General features: G+C 45.5%; 1 protein-coding gene across 4 annotated transcripts in view; it reads left to right on the top strand.

Moving 5' to 3' along the window:
- The first annotated feature begins 633 nt into the window (after positions 1-633).
- tfb1m (transcription factor B1, mitochondrial) overlaps positions 634-23,104 on the top strand; it is a 68,344-nt gene continuing 45,873 nt past the window's right edge. For 2 of the 4 annotated variants that reach the window (XM_067989100.1, XM_067989101.1), the window contains exons 1-4: positions 634-707; positions 7,477-7,629; positions 19,415-19,566; positions 21,865-21,973. In XM_067989100.1, coding sequence (XP_067845201.1) covers positions 7,497-7,629; positions 19,415-19,566; positions 21,865-21,973 — 394 coding nt within the window. In that variant the 5' untranslated portion in view covers positions 634-707; positions 7,477-7,496. The other 2 variants (XM_067989098.1, XM_067989099.1) reach the window with 2 other exon arrangements.

Genomic DNA, 23,104 nt, shown 5'->3' with positions numbered 1-23,104 from the left:
TGTACGAATGCAGGTTGTTGTTGAATGACTCAATACATTTGCCTGCATTATTCTACACGGTAGATTATTCCAACTAGTAATCACTCTTTGTGTGAAGAAATGCTTCCTAACATCAGTACAGCCTTTTACTATTTGTACCCTTGTTCTGATTTAACTTGAGATAGTGCTCAGGATTATTTTTCTCAATTCCTCTTAGAACTTTATATACCTTTATAAGTTATCTTCTCAAATAACTCCTTTTGAGGTTACGATTCTAAGGCTGGCCCTACTGCTCTTCTCTGCACCCCTTCTAGGGAATAGATGTTCTTCAGTTCAAGCACTACCCTCAGCTAGGGAGGATAAAAATCACGAGGTTTAATATACCACCCCCCACGTAGTTGAATAGCCTACCGATCACTATCAAGGCTAATATATGAATAATTGCCACGAGCAGGGAAGTGGGAGGCGACAGATGGAAACATGCTACAGGGAGGAACGCAGCATTTTAATTTTAAACGTACAGCAACAACTACCTTCACTTTAAACATAAAACACTTACACTACGTCGAAGCAACCACAGGCTACTGCGCAGCCGTAGCAGACGGCGCCCGAGCTCCTTGCGCGCAGGAAGTCCCGCCCATCAGCGCGGGAGGCAACTGCTCTGAATGGCCAGGAACGTTGTCGATCACTGGACGTGCGGCGAGGTGACGGGAGGCGCGGGGATGCTGGTAAGGGGGCGCCGGTTGATATGTGCCCTTCAGTGTACTATAAATGGTGTTTGATTGGAGGGCCTAGGATGTTTAACCTTAGCGGCTTGGCTGCTTTGTGGCAGTTTCTAACGGTTTGTTGTGGGTTTTAAGTTTGGAACAGACTGAGCCGCTTCGTGCGTCTGTGGGAGAGACCACCGGTTGTTTATCACTGGCAGCGTGTTCGTTGCAGCGGAGGAGGAGGCGACCATTCGGCCCATCAAGCCTGTGCCAACTCTTTGTAAGAGCAATCCAATTAGTCCCATTCCCCCGCTCTTTCCCGGTAGCCGTGCAAATGTTTTCCCTTCAAGTATTTATCCCAAAGCCACGATTGAATCTATTTCCACCACCCTTTCAGGCAGCGCATTCCAGATCATAACTACTCGCTGCATAAAAACACTTTTCCTCATGTCACCTTTGGTTCTTTTGCCAATCACCTTAAATCTGTGTCCTCTGATTCTCGACCCTTCTGCCAATGGGAACGGTTTCTCGTTTTTACTTTATTTAAACCCTTTGTGATTTTGAACACTTCTATCAAATCTCCTCTTAACTTTCTCTGCTCTAAGGAGAACAACCGCAGCTTCTCCAGTCTATCCACGTAACTGAAGTCCTTCATCCCTGGATCTATTTTAGTAAATCTTTTCTGCACCCTCTAAGGCCATCACATCCTTCCTAAAGTGCGCTGCCCAGAATTGAATACAATACTCCAGCTGTGTCTGAACCTTTGGGGGTGGGCAGGAAATTAGTAGCAACTGGATCCCTGGCCTATATCTAATCTCTAGCATCTCTGTGCTGCCTGGCTGAGATTGGCTATCTTAGATCATAGACTTCAGGGACAATTTACTAACTCGATGCTCCAAGTGGGGAACCAAGCTCAAAAGAAATTGAAGGATTGGGGTGACAGTTGCAGGAGCAGGAGTAGGCCATATGGCGCCTCGAGCCTGCTCCGCCATTCAATTGATCGTGGCTGATCTTTGACATCAACTCCACTTTCCTGCCCCATCCCCATATCCCTTGATTTCCTTAGAGTCCAAAAATCTATTGATCCCAGCCTTGGATATACTCAATGACTGAGCATCCACAACCCTCTGAGATGGAGAATTCCAAATATTTACGACCCTCTGAGTGAAGAAATTCCACCTCATCTCATTCCTAAATGGCTGACCCCTTATCCTCAGACTATTCCCCATAGTTTTAGAGACTCCAGTCATGGAAAACAGCCTCTCAGCATCTACCCTGCCAAACCCTCTAAGAATCTTAAATGTTTCAATGAGATCACCTTTCGTTCTTCAAAACTCCAGAGAACATAGGCCCGTTCTACTCAATCTCTCCTTATAGGACAGCCCTCTAATCCCAGGAATCAATCTAGTGAACCTTTGTTGCACTGCCTCTAAGGCAAGTTTATCCTTCATTAGGTAAGGAGACCAAAACTGTACTCAGTACTCCAGGTGTTGTCTCACCAAAGCTCTGTACAATCCTTACTCTTGTATTCCAACCCCCTTGTAATAAAGGCCAACATACCAGTTGCCTTCCCAATTGCTTGCTGTACCTGTATGCTTTCTGTTCTGTGCTTTGTATACAAGGACACCCAAATCTCTGTGAACACCAACATTTAATAGTTTCTCACCATTTAAAAATTATGCTGTTCTTCTATTCTTCCTACCAAAGTGAATAACCTCACAGTTCCCCACCTTCTTGCCCACTCACTTAACCTGTCTCTTATCTCTTTGTGTCCGCCTCGCAGCTTACGTTTCCACCTAGCTTTGTATCGTCAGCAAATTTGGATGCATTACACTTGGTCCCTTCATCTAAGTCATTAATATAGATTGTAAATAACTGAGGCCCAAGCACTGATCCTTGCACTAGAGCCTGCCAATCTTAAAATGACCCGTTTATTCCTACTCTCTGTTTTCTATCTGTTAACCAATCCTCTATCCATGCTAATATATTACCCCCAACCCCATGAGCCCTTATCTTGTGTAACAACCTTTTGTGTGGAACCTTATCGAATGCCTTTTGAAAATCCAAATATACTACATCCACTGGTTCCCCTTTATCTACCCTGCTATTTCCATCCTCAAAAACCTCTAATAGATTTGTCAAACACTATTTCCCTTTCATAAAACCATAATGACTCTGCCTAATTATATTATGATATTCTAAGTGCCCTGTTACCACTTCCTTAATAATGGATTCCAGCATTTTCCTGATGACTAATGTCAAGCTAACTGGCCTGTCGTTCCCTGTTTTCTCTCTTCCCTCCTTTCTTGAATAGCGGTATTACATTTGCTATCTTCCAATCCAGTGGGACCGTTCTGGAACTTAGGGAATTTTGGAAGACCGTAACCAATGCTGCTATCACTATCTCTGCAGCCACCTCTTTTAGAACCCTAGGACGTAAGCCATCAGGTCCAAGGGGTTTGTCGGCTTTTAGTCCCATTAATTTCTCCAGTACTTTTTCTTTACTAATATTAATTACTTTAAGTTCCTCACTCTCATTAGACCCTTGGTTCCCCACTATTTCTGGTTACATTGAGGCTACAGCGCAGAAATAGGCCTTTCGGCCCAACTGGTCTTTGCTGACATTTATGCTCCATACGTGCTTCCTCCCTCCCTACTTCATCTCTCCACATGCTTACCACTCTTTGGATAAAGAAGTTTCTCATGAATTCCCTATTGGATTTATTAGTGACTACCTTATATTGATGACCTCTAGTTTTGGACTCCTCCACACGTGGAAACATTTTCTCTACGTCTATCCTATCCAGCCCTTTCATTATCTTAAAGACCTCTATCAGGTCACCCCACAGCCTTCTCTTTTCTAGAGAAAAGAACCCCCGCTTGTTTAACCTTTCCTGGTTATTATATCCTCTCAGTTCTGGTATCATCCTTGTGAATCTTTTTTGTACCTTCTCTAATGCCTCTATATCCTTTTTATAATATGGAGACCAGAACTGTGCACAGTAGTCCAAGTGCGGTCTATACAAGTTTAACATAACCTCTCTACTTTTCAATTCTATCACTGTAGTAATGAACCCCGGTGCTTGGTTTGCCTTTTTTATGGCCTTACTAACCTGCGTTGCTGCTTTTAATGATTTATGTATCTGTACCCCGAGGTCCCTTTATTCCTCTACCCCATTTAGACTCTTATTATCCAAACAATATGTGTTTCATCACAACATGGCATAGTTCACTGTGGCTTCTGCAATAGCTTCTCCTCACGCCCCCGCACTATTACCTCCAATTAAACATTGGGAAGCTCGAAGCCATTGTGTTCAGGCCCCACCACAAACTACGTACCTTAGCCAACGATTTCATCTCTTTCCCTGACCATTGCCTCAGACTGAATCACACTATTCGCAACCTCAGCATCGTATTTGACTTTGAGCTGAGGTTCCGACCTATATTCTTTCCACCAAAAATATCGACCGTCTCTGCCCCTGCCTCAGCCAATCTGCTGCTGAAATCCATATTCATGCTTTTGTTACTTCAGACTCAACTATTCCAATGCTCTCCTGGCCGGCCTCCCATCTTCCACCTTCCATAAATTTGAACTCATCCAAATTTCTGCTGCTCGTATCCTAACTCGCACCAAGTCCTGATCGCTGATCACCCCTGTGCTCGCTGATCGACATTGGCTCCCGGCCCACCAATGCCTTGAATTTAAAATTCTCATCCCCATGTTCAAATCTCTTCATGGCCTCGCCCCTCCCTATCTTGGTAACCTCTTCCAGCCCTACAACCCTCTGAGAACTCTGCATTCCTCCAACTTTGGCTTCTTACGCATCCCCTGCTTCCTTCACCCTACGATCGGCGGCCGTGCCTTCAGCCGTCTAGGCCGTAAGCTCTGGAATTCCCTCCCTTTACGTCTCCAGCTCTCTGTCTTCGTTTAAGATGCTCCTTAAAACCTACTTCTTTGACTAAGCTGTCTATCCTAACGGTGTTTCTTGTCAACTTCAGAAGATCATCTGTACTGCACTGGTATAAATGTTTTTACTTCTCACACAAGTTATTCTTCTGGTCTCCATGACATATTTACACTGCAGTGACTGATTTGAGAGTAGTAGCAGTTAAGGTTTCAGGCAAGCAGCACTCTCTTTACATTGTTTGGCCCTTTTAGGAGTGAGATCTGCTAATGTCTGGATTCATATGTGTGTAGAGCTCTTGTCCAGCAGTAACAAACATAAATGTTTAGAGAGTGAGGAGGGAAGGAATTGATCCCAACTGTGTCAATATTTCCATTGAGATAAAGTGGATTTAAGAACCATAGAGAGGGTCCAAGTTTGATACTTCATTGACTGCACTCCATGTGGTTTCAAACCCAAGCAGTGTGAGACTTTTGCCTGCAGGGAGTCTGACACCACTTCGAGCCCTGATTCTGCAATTTCATTGTAAGTTTAATGTTGGTGCGAAACTGAAATCACTTTTCACCGAGGAGAAACTTGCAGTGTAAATGCACCCTTAGATTGTCAGTTTGTCCTAAGTGTGGCCAGTCTTGTGCTGTGGGCCCATGCCCATTTGGAAATATATGGAAACCACTCAAACTCATTTTACAGTGGCAGTTTTCAACTGACAGAGAGCAGACTTTCTTTCCTATAGTCTGGATTTAAGGATTTATGGAATTTTGACAGCTTGAGATTGCACAAAAAGCAGGGTTTTGGTGCAAGAATGACACAAGCCGGATAATGCCAATTTGGGAGAGCTGTCCCACAGATTAGTCAAGCAACAGTGTGACATTGTTGTACTCAGGGAATCATAACTAACACTCAGCATCCCAGAGTATGTTCTGAACCACCAGCAGAAGACCGCCAGAGAGGGGGCGATGGGGGCACTGCGGTATACAGTTGGGTGTACATGGGAGTCTCCAACGTTGATTTTGGACTTCATGATGTCTGATAACTCAAGTCGAACAAGGCCAAGGAAATCTGCTGATCACCACTTGCCTGTCCCCAACTGATGAATTAATACTCCTCCACATTGAACACTACTTGGAGGAATCACTGAGGGAAACAAGGACACAGAATGTACTCTGGGTGGGGAACTTCAGTGTCCATCATCAAGAGTAGCTCAGAAGTACCACCTCTGACTGAGTTGGCTGAGTCCTGCAGGACATAGCTGCCAGAGTGGGCCTGTGTGAGGTGGCGAGGGAACTGACACAAGGAAGTAACCTACTTGATTTAGTCCTTGCCAACCTACCTGCTGCAGACATGTTTGTCCACAATAGCATCGGCAGGAGTGCTCGCTGCATAGTGCTTGCGAAGACAGCATCCAATGTGTAACGTGGCACTATCATGTGTGAAGTGGGACAAAAGACAAATCTAACAGACCAAAATTGGGCATCCATAAGCTGCTGTCGGCCATTAGCAGCAGCAGAATTATATGCCACTACAATGTGTAGCGTCATGACTTACTCTTCACTCCTCCATCACCAGCATGCTAGGAGACCAACCCTGGTTTAATGGGGAGTGTGGAAAGTGTACAAGATATACCTTAGAATGAAGTATGAACCTCATGAAACCACAATATAGGGCTAAGCACCAAAAGCAGTAGACTATAGGCAGAACTAAGCAATCCCACAACCAACAGATTAGAGCAAAGGTCTGTAGTCTTATCACATCCACTCGAGAATCTGGCAACTAACGGGAGGATGAGGTTCAATTAACATCCCCATCCTCAACTATCATAGATCTCAGCATGTGAATGCAAGAAGCAAGACTGAAATGTTTGCAAGTGTCTTCAGTCAAAACTGCCAAGTGGACGATCTAATTCAGCTCTCTTTTGGCTTCCACTGCCGTAGATGCCAATGTCCAGCAAATTTGATTCACTCCATGTGACATTAAGAAGCACTGAACAGAGGGAAAGCTATGGACCCTGACAACATCCCAGCTGTAGTGCTGAAGACCTGTGCTTCTGGCCAAGCTATTTCAGTACAGCTGGGATGCTGGAATTTACCCAGGAATGTGGAAGATTGTTCAGGTATGTCCTATCCACAAAAAAGGTCAAATCTAACCATCCAATTACTGCTCTATCAGCCTCCTCCCAATCATCGGCATAGTGATGAAAGGACTCAAATGACACCTACTCACGAATAACCTGCCCGCCAATGTTCAGTTCAAGTTCTTCCAGTACCTCTCAGCTCTTGACATTACAGCCTTAATCCAGGCATGATAAGTTTCTGCTAAATATTTTTTCTGTTATGAGTAGAACATTTTAATTGAGTCATATAGATTGAGTGTACAGTAAGCAGTCATTATATTTGCTTTGAATGAATAATGTTCCTATGCCTTGTGATCACTTCCTCTGCTGCTAGAAGCTATTAGTAAATGTGAAATATCATCAACTCTATAAATGAAATGGGTGCTGGCACAGAGAAAATTAATGGCAAGTTTTAAGCTTTTGTAAAAGAGGTTATTTATAAAAGTGGCCAATGGAATGCGGTGCAACTGCAGACTACTCAGGATGGAAGTGCAGCAACAGCACTACAATGCAAAAAGTAATAACTAACCATGTTGGATGGCCCAATGGACTGAGACATTTATATGCAATAATCATCACATCCATATGTCAGACAGTTTTCTACATCGCACATTGACACACTGTCCAAAAAATGATCTGGGTTTTCCAGGCTACATAAACCCAGGTCAGTAACCTCTGGCCCACAACGGATGCCAAGCAGATGCTATTGCAATTCTCAATTTGAGAAGTTTTTCGGACTATATATTGTTTGGTAACTATTATTATATTCTTCTAGGAGTATCAAGAGTTTGGACCATGGCAACAACAGGAAAAATTGTTTCCTTCCGCTTGCCTCCTCTTCCCACCATCGGAGAGATTATCAAGTTATATAAGCTGAGAGCTGAAAAGCAGCTCTCTCAGAACTTCTTGTTGGATTTAAGATTAACAGGTAACCACAGATTTTATATTTTTCAATCTTAAGATGTTACCCTTTGCTTCTTTTACGTTCTCATCAATGCATCTTCCCATTCTTCCGTAGTTTGACCTAATTATCTTGTTCAGATCAATAAATTCAGTTATATAAATGTGCTACTGCTGTGATGCACATCAGATAGTGAGTAGAGTTAATAGTAAATGTGTGGATAAACATTTAAAAATAAAATTGAGAAAACATTGCCAAACAAAATTTACACTTAATATACACTGTAATAAACATTACATTTCACATTAAAATTCACTGTAACAGTATCCTAAAAGAGAATTTCCTCACAGTGATCTACAGATTGTGCTAATCAATAGAAAGAGTGAAAATTGATGTGCTTTACACAACCTTTACTAGCTGCCTGAGACAAATAACAGCGTAGTATTTGGAGTTATCCATTTGGGAGAGATGTGTAGTTCAAATTGTAGTAAATTTTTTTGTCTATTGTCAATTTAAGTTTTATTACCAAAATTTATTTTCAATACTGTATGAACACAAACTTTAAACTTTCTCAGTAGCATTAAGTATGAACGAGTCGTTCAGTTCTGCAGTTTTTATGACTGCGTCATTTGGACTAGACAGTGGTGATATGGGGCTCGATTTTCGGATGTCCGAGTGGATGCGTTCGTGGCGGGGGGGGGGGCTCCGAAAATTTGGGATTCCCGGGGCGGGTCCAGAGCCCGGCTCCGACCAGCCCACTTCCGGGTTCCCCAATGATGCGCACACAGCCCCTGCATGCGGGACTCCCACTGGCAATTAAAGCCGGCGGGATCCCACTTAAATCAATTAATTTGATACTTCAGGTCGTTAGGAGACCTGATTTGTAGGATATTTTAGGAGGGGTGGGATTTTCAGGTCAACTGAGCGTGTTTCCCGTACTGGGGGAAACACTCCCAGTTGAAATGGACGTGTTGCAGCCATCAGCCTGTGGCAGCTGCAAAGGTCCATTTGACAGGTGGTGGGGGGGTGGGGGGAGACCCTCACTCATTGCAGGAGGCCACTCTGTCACTTTGGACAAAGTTTGGCCTGCACCACCCTCCTCCTAACAAAAAATCATAAGCTTGCAACCTTAACCCCAGTGTGCAGACACATTTACCTACCTTGCGGACCCCCTCAAACGTACATCTTCCGGATGGGGGCCGCCATAGCTGCAGTCATGACCACCTTGGAGGACGAACAGCATCACCAGCCTCGCCGGCCATGCCGTCCACCTCTGACACGTGGAGCTCCACAACACAGTGCTGTGACACATCCACCTGCACAGCAGGAGGGCGGGCAACTGCAGAGAGAGATGCGTCGCAGAGGGCACTACCCTCGCCACAGGGTCCACAGACCAAGGCTCAGCTTCCTGGACCTCTCTGAGGAGCAATGCACACGGAAGCTCAGAGTCACTCGACATGTAGTTGTGGACGTCTGCAGCCTCCTTCATACCGAGCTGCTCCTGGCTGGCCCGAGCACCATCTTCTTACCTGTCGCTGTCAAAGTCACCACTGCCCTCAACAACTTCTCCAGATCCTTCCAGGGTGCCACCGGGGACATCGCCGGCATCTCTCAGTTGTCTGCACAAGAGCCCTGCAAATACACCTACACCTACGTGGCAGTGACACAATGGGTGGCATCAAGTGTGGGTCTTCATGGTGATCCCCAGGAAAGGGCAGTTTTGCACAAACCAGACAAGATTTGCAAAGATGTGGCAGTAGTGGTAATAACAAATTTTTGTTTTTTTTGCAAAACAAACAAAAGTAAATCAAAAACATGACATTTTGTTTTACACCCTTGTGCATCCCCTTTGTGCTAACAAAACCTTCGCCTTACATTTACGGGAACCCCTACGTGGTGCTACCCCTGTGGCTTCAGCAGAGGTAGTGGCAGGTTGCTCTTGCCCATGCCGTAACCGATGAGATGCTTTGCGCGGACACCCTCTGGGTTTCAGTGCTCGTGAGGGCCCCTGCACAGGTGCTCCGCCTGCACCTGTGAAGGGGCAGACTCGGCCACCTGGAAAGGGGGCAGCATTGTGGGTACTGGTTGAGAGGGGGGGCAATGGGTGAGATGTGGGAGCGCTTTGAGTGGCGTCCCCACTTCCATGTCCCCTTTCACCATCATCCCTCTCCTGGCCCAGGTCCACATCAGTCCTTCCACCCTGCTGGACGACAGTTTGGAGGACTTGTGTGAAGCCTTGGAAGGCCAGTTGTAATGTATCTGTCAGCCTTTTTAAGGCGGCAGAATGTTGCTCACCCTGAATCCGAACGGCCGTTGTCAGGGCCTGAATGGACTCATTGTTGAGTTGTGCTTGAAGCTCAATGGAGGCTAGCCTTTGCTCCAACGCAAACATTCCCGCACCTACCCGCGACACTATCTCAGAGATGCCTTCACGTCCCTGTGACACTATCTCGGAGATACCCTCCTGTACCTGTGCCACCATTCCACTCATGCAGGTGTTGAACTCCTCCATCCTCTGCACGATTGTGGAGAGTGCGCGTGGCAACTGTTCCAGTACCTTGGCAATGTGCTGATGGCACTCGATGACTCTCCTTTCCATGGCTGGCCCCCAGGGTTCAGCATCTGGGTCCAGCTGAGCAGAGCCTGGAGAAGAGTGCTCCCACTGACGAGGACTCTCCACGGCTGCCCCTGCCACCAGGGTCTGCTCGTGCTCACGTGTGTGGTGACTCACCGTGTGCAAGCCCAACTAAGTGAGGATGGGGACCCACCGAGGTGTGTGTATCTGCGCTGGTGGATGGCTGGCTCAGATGTAACGATGCACCCTCAGAGGCCGGCAGGTCCTCTGAGGAATCGCCCTCCGCAGTCATGGCGCTCGCAGATGGCCCTGCAAGAGAACAGAAAGCAATATTAAGCATGTGGACAGATGTTGACGTGCTGCAGATGCCAAGTGATGCTAAGATCACTCGCTATCATGAGTGCTGAGTGTTAGATTTCTGTCACCAGCCGCTTGTGCATTCCCAGGCTTGGGGTCCGCCATGGACAGGCACTCCAGCGTCCGGCTTATTTCTAGTGCCTGCTGCTCCGTTTCTGTTAAGACCACCTGGTGTTGCGAGCCCCCTCCGGTCCTTGCCCTCTCCCGGGCATTCTGGCATCTCTTCTCCGATCAAGGCAAAACACAGAGGCGTGATTGAGTGATGGTTGCATGGTGACCCGCTGCATGCATTGGTGTGAGTGGGGGTGAGCGTGAGGGAGGGTGCATGTGAGACAGAGCCATGAGATTGTATGAGGATTGTGTTGCGTGGTAGTGTTCGAATGGGAATTGGGGCGGTGAGTAAGTGCAGGCAAGGTAAGGATGATGGTTCAGTGGATGTGAGGAGTGATGCAAGAGCGTTGTGGTGGCAGTGCAGAAGGAGTTGTGTGGTGGTGGAGGTGATGTGGAAGATGGAGTGTGGGAGAATGCATAAGTACACTCACTTTGGCTGACCTGGTTAGGTCATTAAAGCGCTCCCTGCACTGGACCCAGGTTCTGCACACATTGCCGATGCTGGTGACCTCCTCGGCCACCCAGCCAGGCCTTCTTGGTGGTGGAGGGAGGGCACCTCCTCCCATCCGATGGAAAAAAAAATTTCCCTCCTCCTCCTCACCCCATTGAGCAGCACCTGAAGTGAGGAGTCAGAGAACCTTGGAGCAGCCTTGCCTTTGCTGCAGGAGCAGCATTGGAGGACTGCCCCTTTAAATAGGGCTCCTACTGCTGACAGCCTGTGCGGGTGCGCAGTGTGCCCGCTGCGCAGGTCTGGAACAGGAAACCCGGAAGCACATGTAAGTGCCTTCAATTAGACTGCGATCGTGTGCGGAGCACCCCGAATTCACAGGGCCCGTTACCCACACGCCCAGTCGCCCCCCCCCCCCCCCCCCCCGCTGCCAACCCGCCTCCCTCCTAATATCGGGCCCATGGTCTCCTAGTTTGCTTGCTGCCATATTATTTGAATGCTACTTGAACTGAGTCACTAGCTGAAGCTGAACAGTTAAAAATTAGTGTAAGCTACATGTTAATAAATGCCCTGCAAATGATCTGTGTTTTCAGAATACTGTTAAGAGGCGTTATCCTAATAATTACATTTTGTTCAGTCAGGTATCACCAAATTGCTTAATGTTAAAATAGTTTCAGAACATTATTATTGAACATGTCCCATGGAAAAATCAGACTGACGTGGTAAAAGCATACTGCAACAAAATTAAATTAAGCTTAATCTGTGGAAAAATAGTTAAAAAGCTGCTAATTTTCATTTATCTGACTTAGTTAAAAATCAGAAACAAATTCCTTTGTCTAGATTTGCATTCTGCAGCCAAAATGAAAATATTTGAATGATTCACATCTCATTTATAACTATAAATTTTTCAGATTTAGTGAATGGGATTAATAAAACAAAATCTACAGTTTGCAGGAGGCGTTGCAGAATTATTTATTTAGTTCCATTTTATTTCAAATTTGATTTTCTGAGTCAAAGTATAAACAGGATATATCTATATATTTTTTAAATTCATTCTTGGGATGTGGGCGTCGCTGGCTAGGCTACCATTTATTGCCCATTCCTAATTTCCCTTGAGAAGGTGGTGGTGAGCCACCTTGAGCTGCTGCAGTCCGTGTGGTGAAGGTTCTCCCACAGTGCTGTTAGGTAGGGAGTTCCGTGATTTTGACCCAGCGACGATGAAAGAACGGTGATATATTTCCAAGTTGGGATGGTGTGTGACTTGGAGGGGAACGTGCAGCTGGTGGTGTTCCCATGCGCCTGCTGGCCTTGTCCTTCTAGGTGGTAGAGATTTGGGGGTAGAGGTTTGGGGGAGGTGCTGCCGAAGAGGCCGTGGTGAGTTGCTGCAGTGCATCTTGTAGATGGTACACACTGCAGCCACGGTGGGCCGGTGGTGAAGGAAGTGAATGTTTAGGGTGGTGGATGGGGTGCCAATCAAGCGGGCTGCTTTGTCCTGGATGGTGTTGAGCTTGAATGTTGTTGGAGCTGCACTCATCTAAGCAAGTGGAGACTATTCCATCATACTCTTGACTTGTGCCTTGTAGATGGTGGAAAGGCTTTGGGGAGCCAGGAGGTGAGTCACTCGCCGCAGAATACCCAGCCTCTGACCTGCTCTTGTAGCCACAGTATTTATGTTGCTGGTCCAGTTAAGTTTCTGGCCAATGGTGACCCCCAGGATGTGGGGGATTCAGCGATGGTAATGGCGTTGAATGTCAAGGGGAGGTGGTTAGCCTCTCTCTTGTTGGAGATGATCATTGCCTGGCACTTGTCTGGCGCGAATGTTACTTGCTACTTATCAGTCCAAGCCTGGAAGTCGTCTAGGTCTTGCTGCATGCGGGCACGGACTGCTTCGTTATCTGAGGGGTTGCGAATGGAACTGCACACTATATTAAAAATCTTATGTCTGCATGCACTTCCTGTGTACTAATCCTTACATCCTGTTGTCATATTTTGTTATGCTTTTGTCACTTTTTCCTAATATAAATTTCTACATCTGCATTTTTATTGGAACAGCCCTCAAACCTGTTACACTGTAATTACACCCGCCAGTAGTGGCGCTGTAGGCTCAGATTTGCATCTCTCAGCACGTTAGCACTCCTGCTGAGACTCCTATGCACTGACTAACTCTACATCTCTGCTTCTCAAATTTTGCTATTTAACTATAAATAAAATCAACATGTTTATATAAAAATAAAGACACAATCTTTGATTTTATGATGGGATTGAATTAAATCTTTGCATCCTGGTCCAGTTATCCCCTGCAATCTAATCCAACTTCTCCTAAAGAATATACTTGGCCTTGAATTTCCGTGCATGATGCTGTGGAATCATAGAATGATACAGCCATTCAGCTGACCGTGCCTGTGCTGGCTTTGTAAGAGCTGTCCGATTATTCCACTCTGCTGCCCTTTCCCCAAAGTCCTGCAAATTTTTCCCCATCAGTTATTTATCCAATTCCCCTTTGAAAGTTATTATTGAATCTGCTTCCAAAACCCTTTCAGGCAGTACATTCCTGATCATTATAACTAGGGTACGGTAGCATAGTGGTTATATTACTGGACTAGTAATCCAGAGGCCTGGACTAAAAATCCGGCGTCATGAGTTCAAATCCCGCCAGATTTTTATTTAATTAAATTCAATTAATTAAATAAAAATCTGGAATTAAAATATGAGTATCAGTAACGGTGGCCATGAAACTACCGGATTGTCGTAAAAAAACATCTGGTTCACTAATGCCCTTTAGGGAAGGAAACCTGCTGTCCTTACCCGGTCTGGCCTATATGTGACTCCAGACCCACAGCAATGTGGTTGATTCTTAATTGCCCTCTGAAATGGCCTAGCAAGCCACTCAGTTGTAAAATCTCGCTACGAAAAGTCATAAGAATAAAACTGGACGGATCACCCGGCATCGGACCACTAGGCACTGGACACGACAACGGCAAACCAAGCCCAGTCGACCCTGCAAAGTCCTCCTCGCTAACATCTGGGCACTTGTGCCAAAATTGGGAGAGCTGTCCCACAGACTAGTCAAGCAACAGCCTGACATAGCCATACTCGCAGAATCATACCTTTCAGCCAACGTGCCAGACTCTTCCATCACCATCCCTGGGTATGTCCTGTCCCGCAGGACAGACCCACCAGAGGTGGCGGTACAGTGATATACAGTCAGGAGGGAGTGGCCCTGGGAGTCTTCAACATTGACTCTGGACCCCATGAAATCTCATGGCATCAGGTCAAACATGGGCAAGGAAACCTCCTACTGATTACCACCTACCGTCCTCCCTCAGCTGATGAATCAGTCTTCCTCCATGTTGAACAACACTTGGAGGAAGCACTGAGGGTAGCAAGGGCACAGAATATACTCTGGGTGGGGGACTTCAATGTCCATCACAAAGAGTGGCTCGGTCGCACCATTACTGACCAAGCTGGCCGAGTCCTGAAGGACATAGCTGCCAGACTGGGCCTGCGGCAGGTGGTGAGCGAACCAGTATGAGGGAAAAACTTACTTGACCTCATCCTCACCAATCTACCTGTCGCAAATGCATCTATCCATGACCATATTGGTAGGAGTGACCACTGCACAGTCCTCGTGGAGACGAAGTCCCGTCTTCGCACTGAGGACACCATCCGACGTGTTGTGTGGCACTACTGCCGTGCTAAATGGGATAGATTTCGAACAGATCTAGCAGCACAAAACTGGCCATCCATGAGGCACTGTGGGCCATCAGCAGCAGCAGAATTGTATTCCAGCACAATCTATAACCTCATGGCCCGGCATATTCCTCACTCTACCATTACCAACAAGCCAGGGGATCAACCCTGGTTCAATGAGGAGTGTAGAAGAGCATGCCAGGAGCAGCACCAGGTGTACCTAAAAATGAGGTGCCAACCTGGTGAAGCTACAACTCAGGACTACATGCATGCTAAACAGCGGAAGCAACATGCTATAGACAGAGCTAAGCGATTCCACAACCACCGGATCAGATCAAAGCTCTGCAGTCCTGCCACATCCAGTCGTGAATGGTGGTGGACAATTAAACAACTAACGGCGGGAGGAGGAGGCTCTGCAAACATCCCCATCCTCAATGATGGCGGAGTCCAGCACGTGAGTGCAAAAGACAAGTCTGAAGCGTTTGCAACCATCTTCAGCCAGAAGTGCCGAGTGGATGATCCATCTTGGCCTTCTCCCAATATCCCCACCATCACGGAAGCCAGTCTTCAGCCATTCGATTCACTCCACGTGATATCAAGAAACGGCTGAGTGCACTGGATACAGCAAAGGCTATAGGCCCCGACAACATCCCGGCTGTAGTGCTGAAGACTTGTGCTCCAGAACTAGCTGCGCTTCTAGCCAAGCTGGAAAATTGCCCAGGTATGTCCTGTCCACAAAAAGCAGGACAAATCCAATCCGGCCAATTACCGCCCCATCAGTCCACTCTCAATCATCAGCACAGTGATGGAAGGTGTCGTCGACAGTGCTATCAAGCGGCACTTACTCACCAATAACCTGCTCACCGATGCTCAGTTTGGGTTCCGCCAGGACCACTCCGCTTCAGACCTCATTACAACCTTGGTCCAAACATGGACAAAAGAGCTGAATTCCAGAGGTGAGGTTAGAGTGACTGCCCTTGACATCAAGGCATCATTTGACCGAGTGTGGCACCAAGGAGCCCTAGCAAAATTGAAGTCAATGGGAATCAGGGGGAAAACTCTCCAGTGGCTGGAGTCGTACCTAGCACAAAGGAAGATGATCGTGGTTGTTGGAGGCCAATCATCTCAGCCCCAGGGCATTGCTGCAGGAGTTCCTCAGGCAGTGCCCTCGGCCCAACCATCTTCAGTTGCTCCATCAATGACCTTCCCTCCATCAAAAGGTCAGAAATGGGGATGTTTGCTGATGATTGCACAGTGTTCAGTTCCATTCGCAACCCCTCAAATAATGAAGCAGTCTGAGCCCGCATGCAGCAAGACCTGGACAACATCCAGGCTTGGGCTGATAAGTGGCAAGTAACATTCGCGCCAGACAAGTGCCAGGCAATGACCATCTCCAACAAGAGAGAATCTAACCACTACCCCATGACATTCAATGGCATTACCATCGCTGAACCCCCCCCCACCATCAACATCCTGGGGGTCACCATTGACCAGAAACTTAACTGGACCAGCCATATAAATACTGTGGCTACAAGAGCAGGTCAGAGGCTGGCTATTCTGCGGCGAGTGACTCACCTCCTGACTCCCCAAAGACTTTCCCCCATCTACAAGGCACAAGCCAGGAGTGTGATGGAATACTCTCCACTTGCCTGGATGAGTGCAGCTCCAACAGCATTCACGAAACTTGACACCATCCGGGACAAAGCAGCCCACTTGATTGGCACCCCATCCACCACCCTAAACATTCACTCCCTTCACCACCGGTGCACTGTGGCTGCAGTGTGTACCATCCACAGGATGCACTGTAGCAACTCGCCAAGGCTTCTTTGACAGCACCTCCCAAACCCGCTCTACCATCTAGAAGGACAAGGACAGCAGGCACATGGGAACAACACCACTTGCATGTTGCCCTCCAAGTCACACACCATCCCAACTTGGAAATATATCGCCATTCCTTCATCGTCGCTGGGTCAAAATCCTGGAGCTCCCTTCCTAACAGTACTGTGGGAGAACCTTCACATGGACTGCAGCGGTTGAAGAAGGCAGCTCACCACGCCTTCTCAAGGGCAATTAGGGATGGGCAATAAATGCTGGTCTCGCCAGCGACGCTCACATCCCATGAACAAATAAAAAACAACTTCTCTCCAGTCTGAAAATCAACCGTTCAACATTACTCTTTGCTTTCTGTCCCTTAGCCACTTTCGTATCCACATGCCACTTTAATCCCATTGGCTTCAATTTTGCTCACAAGTGCGGTACTTTATCATACGCCTTTTGATAGTCCATATATACATCAACCCTCTCTGTTACTTCATCCACGGAAGATCAGTTAGTTTTTAAATGTTAAAAAATTTAGTGATTATTAGTAGATCGTCTGCAGGTTGTTGTTGTTTTCATAGCTTCACACTCTTCCCTTGGAGAAGAGTGTGAAGTAGTGGAAGAGTTTTCAGGTCGATTAACAGTTTGACAGGCTCCCTGAATGCTCCCTGCATTGCTTTAATCACTTATCAGCCAGTAGGGTGGTTAATCCTATACATCGGGGGGGGCTTTATGGACTCCCACAACCCATATGATGAGGGGAAGGCACCCACCGGATGTGAGTATCCTGCTGGATGTCAACTCAGAATTCAGAGCCGGAGCTCCAGTCTTCACTCGCTGACACTGTGGACTGGGGTTCAGACTCTTCACTTTCTGACAGAGGCGGGAATGCTACTACTAAGCGAAAGGTTTCCCACCGTCTGCTTGCATGTTTGCTTGCAGGCTTCGGATAAGGCTGGGCTGTACATGTGGAGTGGTTGGCTCTAGGGAAGATGAATCTGAGTGGAGACTGCACACTGGCCTAAGGCTTAGTGATTTTTTGGGTTGTGGGATGGAGCTGATGTGGGCAAGAGATGCCTTATGGGGTTGCATGTAGGGGACATGGGTTTGGGGTGAGACCATAGAATGGGGCCTACAAACGAGGTGATGCTAGATTGTTGTGTTAAGGTTGGTGAGGATGTGTGGTTCGGGGTGTTAGATTGAATGTAGGTAGGATCCCACTTCCTCACTACAGCCATAGTGCCTGCAGCCAGGAAAGCTAGAAACTATGACATGGAGTCACTGCAGGGAGGATGCTTTGAGTGGGAGGTTGGGCTAATGGGGAGCTGGGTTGTGAGGCAGTGTGGGGATCTGTCTGTATCCTGGGAGTAATGGAGTCTTTGGCATGGCATTCCTGTTGATTAAGTCAGGACCATGTGGTCCCCACATCAATGGATCATGTGGTTCCTACAGAGCAGTAAAAGTGCTAGAACGTAACATGGACTTGAAAGCTCAGTTTCAATAATATGAATAGATGTTGATTATCTATGAGACAGTGTCAACTTTGCCTTGAGTTTGTAGTGTTTACATTGTTTAGCCATCCATAATTGTTATTTAATAAAAAATAAAGCATATTCTGAGGAGAAAAGTTGTTCCTGTTCCCATTTTACATCTGAGTAGAAGTGAGCAAATTTTCCTGGATACATGGCATGCTTATTTGGTGATGGGAAGATAATAGCTTACTCTTTGTATTGTTATGAAAGGCGATCATGGATGGTCTCAGTGGTCCAGATCTTGCTGGAGCGGGGCATCTTGTTGCATACCCCGTTAGTTTGACTTCGTCCCTCACCCATCAGCTCAAATTCTTTTGGCCCTGTAAGTTGCTGGAGGTGCGAGCTGATATCGGCGCAGTGAGGGCAACGGGGCATCCGGAACCTTAGTGAATGAAGGGACCAACGGTTTATCTCCTTAATGAGATTTAAGGATTGAGAAAGAAACAGATGAATGACAGAGAAGGAGGGTGAATTAGAGTCAAATCAGGTACAGAAAGAGAAATAAAGAGAGGGAAAGAAAGATTGGATTGAGAGAGAGAAAAAAGAAATGAAGGAAAAGTAGGAAATAAATTAAAATTAAAAAAAATTTAAATCTCTAAGAAGAATTTACGACATGCAGGAATGAGACGCAGCAGGTTAAATTGTACTGTTTTTGGGCCGGAGAGATTGATTGGCATTGCATTAACAATTATCACATCATTAAAAAGGTACTTACGCTGTTAAGTACGAGCCCTAACTTTCTTCAACGAGTTTAATCTGAGTTTAATGTGCAAATCCAGCAAGTTCTTAAAAATATTGGGGAGGTTGAGGGTGAGCAGCCGTTTTTGTGAGGCTAACGGCAGAGTGGCGCAAATCGTCATTCAAAATTCACGGGTATCTCTTCCTTGCTACAAGTTGCTGTATGATTTACACATTAACAACGGTGAGCGTCATTAAACTTGGCGTTATTTTGTCAGCAAATTCTGGGCCAATAAATTTAACCTTCAGAGTGTCACTAAATGAACCAACATGACTGCATAACTTTCCTTGCATGTTTTGCAATGCTAAGGTGACATCTAAAGATGCCCTTAACCACATCAGAATAGTTTTAAATTTCCTTGTGAGGATGATGTCTAATGTTAAACAGCACAGTTATCGAGGTTAAAGATCAAACTGTGTGAAACTGTAAAAGCGAAGTCCATACATACTTAAGTTTATAGATTGTATTAAACTGTTGACGTTTTAACAGTTTGGAATTAAATAAGGATATTATTTTGATTATCATTAACACATCCCTTTCAGATAAAATAGTTCGGCAAGCTGGGAATTTGAGGAACTCTTATGTCTGTGAAGTGGGCCCAGGGCCAGGTGGCATCACTCGATCAATTCTCAACGCTGGTATTGCAGAACTGCTTGTGGTGGAAAAGGATACCAGATTTATTCCTGGCTTACAGGTAGCACTCTGCTCAGTAATGACTCCTATTCAAAGAAACTAATATAAAGAAACAGTGTTGTATTTTGATTTGCCTGTGACATGCAAACTTTGCAAGCTTAAAAGCAGCTGCTAAAAATATATAGAATCATAGAAGTTTACAACATGGAAACAGGCCCTTCGGCCCAACATGTCCATGTCGCCCAGTTTATACCACTAAGCTAGTCCCAATTGCCTGCACTTGGCCCATATCCCTCTATACCCATCTTACCCATGTAACTGTCCAAATGCTTTTTAAAAGACAAAATTGTACCCGCCTCTACTACTGCCTCTGGCAGCTTGTTCCAGACACTCACCACCCTTTGAGTGAAAAAATTGCCCCTCTGGACCCTTTTGTATCTCTCCCCTCTCACCTTAAATCTATGCCCCCTCGTTATAGACTCCCCTACCTTTGGGAAAAGATTTTGACTATCGACCTTATCTATGCCCCTCATTATTTTATAGACTTCTATAAGATCACCCCTTAACCTCCTACTCTCCAGGGAAAAAAGTCTCAGTCTATCCAACCTCTCCCTATAAGTCAAACCATCAAGTCCCGGTAGCATCCTAGTAAATCTTTTCTGCACTCTTTCTAGTTTAATAATATCCTTTCTATAATAGGGTGACCAGAACTGTACACAGTATTCTAAGTGTGGCCTTACTAATGTCTTGTACAACTTCAACAAGACATCCCAACTCCTGTATTCAGTGTTCTGACCAATGAAACCAAGCATGCTGAATGCCTTCTTCACCACCCTATCCACCTGTGACTCCACTTTCAAGGAGCTATGAACCTGTACTCCTAGATCTCTTTGTTCTATAACTCTCCCCAACGCCCTACCATTAACGGAGTAGGTCCTGGCCCGATTCGATCTACTAAAATGCATCACCTCACATTTATCTAAATTAAACTCCATCTGCCATTCATCGGCCCACTGGCCCAATTTATCAAGATCCCGTTGTAATCCTAGATAACCTTCTTCACTGTCCGCAATGCCACCAATCTTGGTGTCATCTGCAAACTTACTAACCATGCCTCCTAAATTCTCATCCAAATCATTAATATAAATAACAAATAACAGCGGACCCAGCACCGATCCCTGAGGCACACCGCTGGTCACAGGCATCCAGTTTGAAAAACAACCCTCTACAACCACCCTCTGTCTTCTGTCGTCAATCCAATTTTGTATCCAATTGGCTACCTCACCTTGGATCCCGTGAGATTTAACCTTGTGTAACAACCTACCGTGCGGTACCTTGTCAAAGGCTTTGCTAAAGTCCATGTAGACCACGTCTACTGCACAGCCCTCATCTATCTTCTTGGTTACCCCTTCAAAAAACTCAATCAAATTCGTGAGACATGATTTTCCACTCACAAAACCATGCTGACTGTTCCTAATCAATCCCTGCCTCTCCAAATGCCTGTAGATCCTGTCTCTCAGAATACCCTCTAACAACTTACCCACTACAGATGTCAGGCTGTAGTTCCCAGGCTTTTCCCTGCCGCCCTTCTTAAACAAAGGCACAACATTTGCTACCCTCCAATCTTCAGGCACCTTACTGTAGCTGTCGATGATTCAAATATCACTGCTAGGGGACCTGCAATTTCCTCCCTAACCTCCCATAACGTCCTGGGATACATTTTATCAGGTCCCGGAGATTTATCTACCTTGATGTGCATGAAGACTTCCAGCACCTCCCTCTCTGTAATATGTACATTCCTCAAGACATCAAGACATATATGATGCAATAGTGGATAAAATTGTCAGTATAAACATTATAAGTTTTTTTTAAGTCCCATCTGGTTTGTGTTTTGAATAGTTTATCTAATGTTTACTCAGTTTATACAGTTACACAAACCCCAAGTCGAGCAGCATTGTCTGAGGTCTAGGAGCAGGTGGCTAAAATAAGAAACACAATAGTGCTGTCCATCTAAATCAGTATTTGAAAGTAATCACCATCTTGGGGCAAATATTGGATCTCCTGACCAATACAGACCTACCATAAAAGATCTGAGCAGTATCCACAATCTTCCAATATTTATGCAGAACCTTGCTATCTCCAACCAGGTAGAAGATCTTCTGTATGTTTTATTGTATTCACGTGTGGAGTACTTCAGCTTAGAATTGCTTCCTTCTCTCGCTCCCAGGGTAATCTTTGTATATAATATAAACTCTTAAGTCATAATGCTGGCTGCAATATTAGTAACAGTAATTACATTGAAAAATGTGGATAAAACACTGGTGTTTTGTAATACAATAATCAGTTTGTGTACATATAGTTGCTGGCTGAAGCAGCACCTGGGAAAATGCACATCGTTCATGGAGACATTCTGACCTATAAAATGGAAAGGGCTTTTCCAAAACAATTTCGAAATGAGTGGGAAGATGGTAAGTTTTGTATGGCAATGAGTTATCAGACATGATTAGTTATTTTGAGAATTTTTTTTATCCCTGAGATCTGTACATTAACTATAATGCATGATGAAAGAATAAGTGTGGAGTGCATGTCTCTACATAGTCCATTTATTCAGTTAGTCGAAGACAAATTATGGATGCTAGCCGGTCCCAGTTTATAAAATTGATGCTTCACTGTAGCTATAAGCTATCGAATAATTCAGTTTTTCTTAAGAATAGTCGTTGACCTGGAGTTTAAGTAATTTGGAGTATGGTATTAGGGCCATAATTCAAAGGGGCTTACATGTTTACAGTAATGGTATTGAAAAGTGTGTCTGCAACATCTGCCAAGAAGCCTTGAAAAAAAAAATTACCTGTTTAAAGAATACATTTCCTCTGTTGACATGTATCAAGAGACACCCTATGCCAGATGTTACAGAAATGTATTCGGTTTTCTAATTGCTATAAGTCAGTGAATTGTAAATGGTGTGTTGGCCTTCATTGCAAGGGGGTTGGAGTACAAGAGTAAGGAAGTCTTGCAACTGTACAGGGCTTTGGTGAGACCACATCTGGAGTAGTGTGTGCAGTTTTGGTCTCCTTACCTAAGGAAGGATATACTTGCCTTAGAGGCGGTGCAACGAAGGTTCACTAAATTGATTCCTGGGATGAGAGGGTTGTCCTATGAGGAAAGATTGAGTAGAATGGGCCTATACTCTCTGGAGTTTAGAAGAATGAGAGGTGATCTCATTGAAACATATAAGATTCTAAGAGGGCTTGATAGGCTAGATGCTGAGAGGATGTTTCCCCTGACTGGAGAGTCTAGAACTAGGGGACATAGTTTCAGAATAAGGAGTCGGAAATTTAGAACTGAGATGAGGAGGAATTTCTTCACTCAGAGGGTGGTGAATCTTTGGAATTGTCTATCCCAGAGGGCTGTGAATGCTCAGTCGTTGAGTATATTCCAGACTGAGATCCATAGATTTTTGGACTCTAAGGGAGTCGAGGGATATGGGGATCGGGCGGGAAAGTGGAGTTGATGTCAAAGATCAGCCATGATCTTATTGAATGGTGGAGCAAGCTTGAGGTGCCGTATGGCCTACTCCTGCTCCTATTATATTCTCAAAA

The sequence above is a fragment of the Heptranchias perlo genome, chromosome 8 (assembly GCF_035084215.1).
Source record: "Heptranchias perlo isolate sHepPer1 chromosome 8, sHepPer1.hap1, whole genome shotgun sequence".
Taxonomy (NCBI): Eukaryota; Metazoa; Chordata; class Chondrichthyes; order Hexanchiformes; family Hexanchidae; genus Heptranchias; species Heptranchias perlo.
This window is presented reverse-complemented; position numbering and strand designations above follow the sequence as displayed.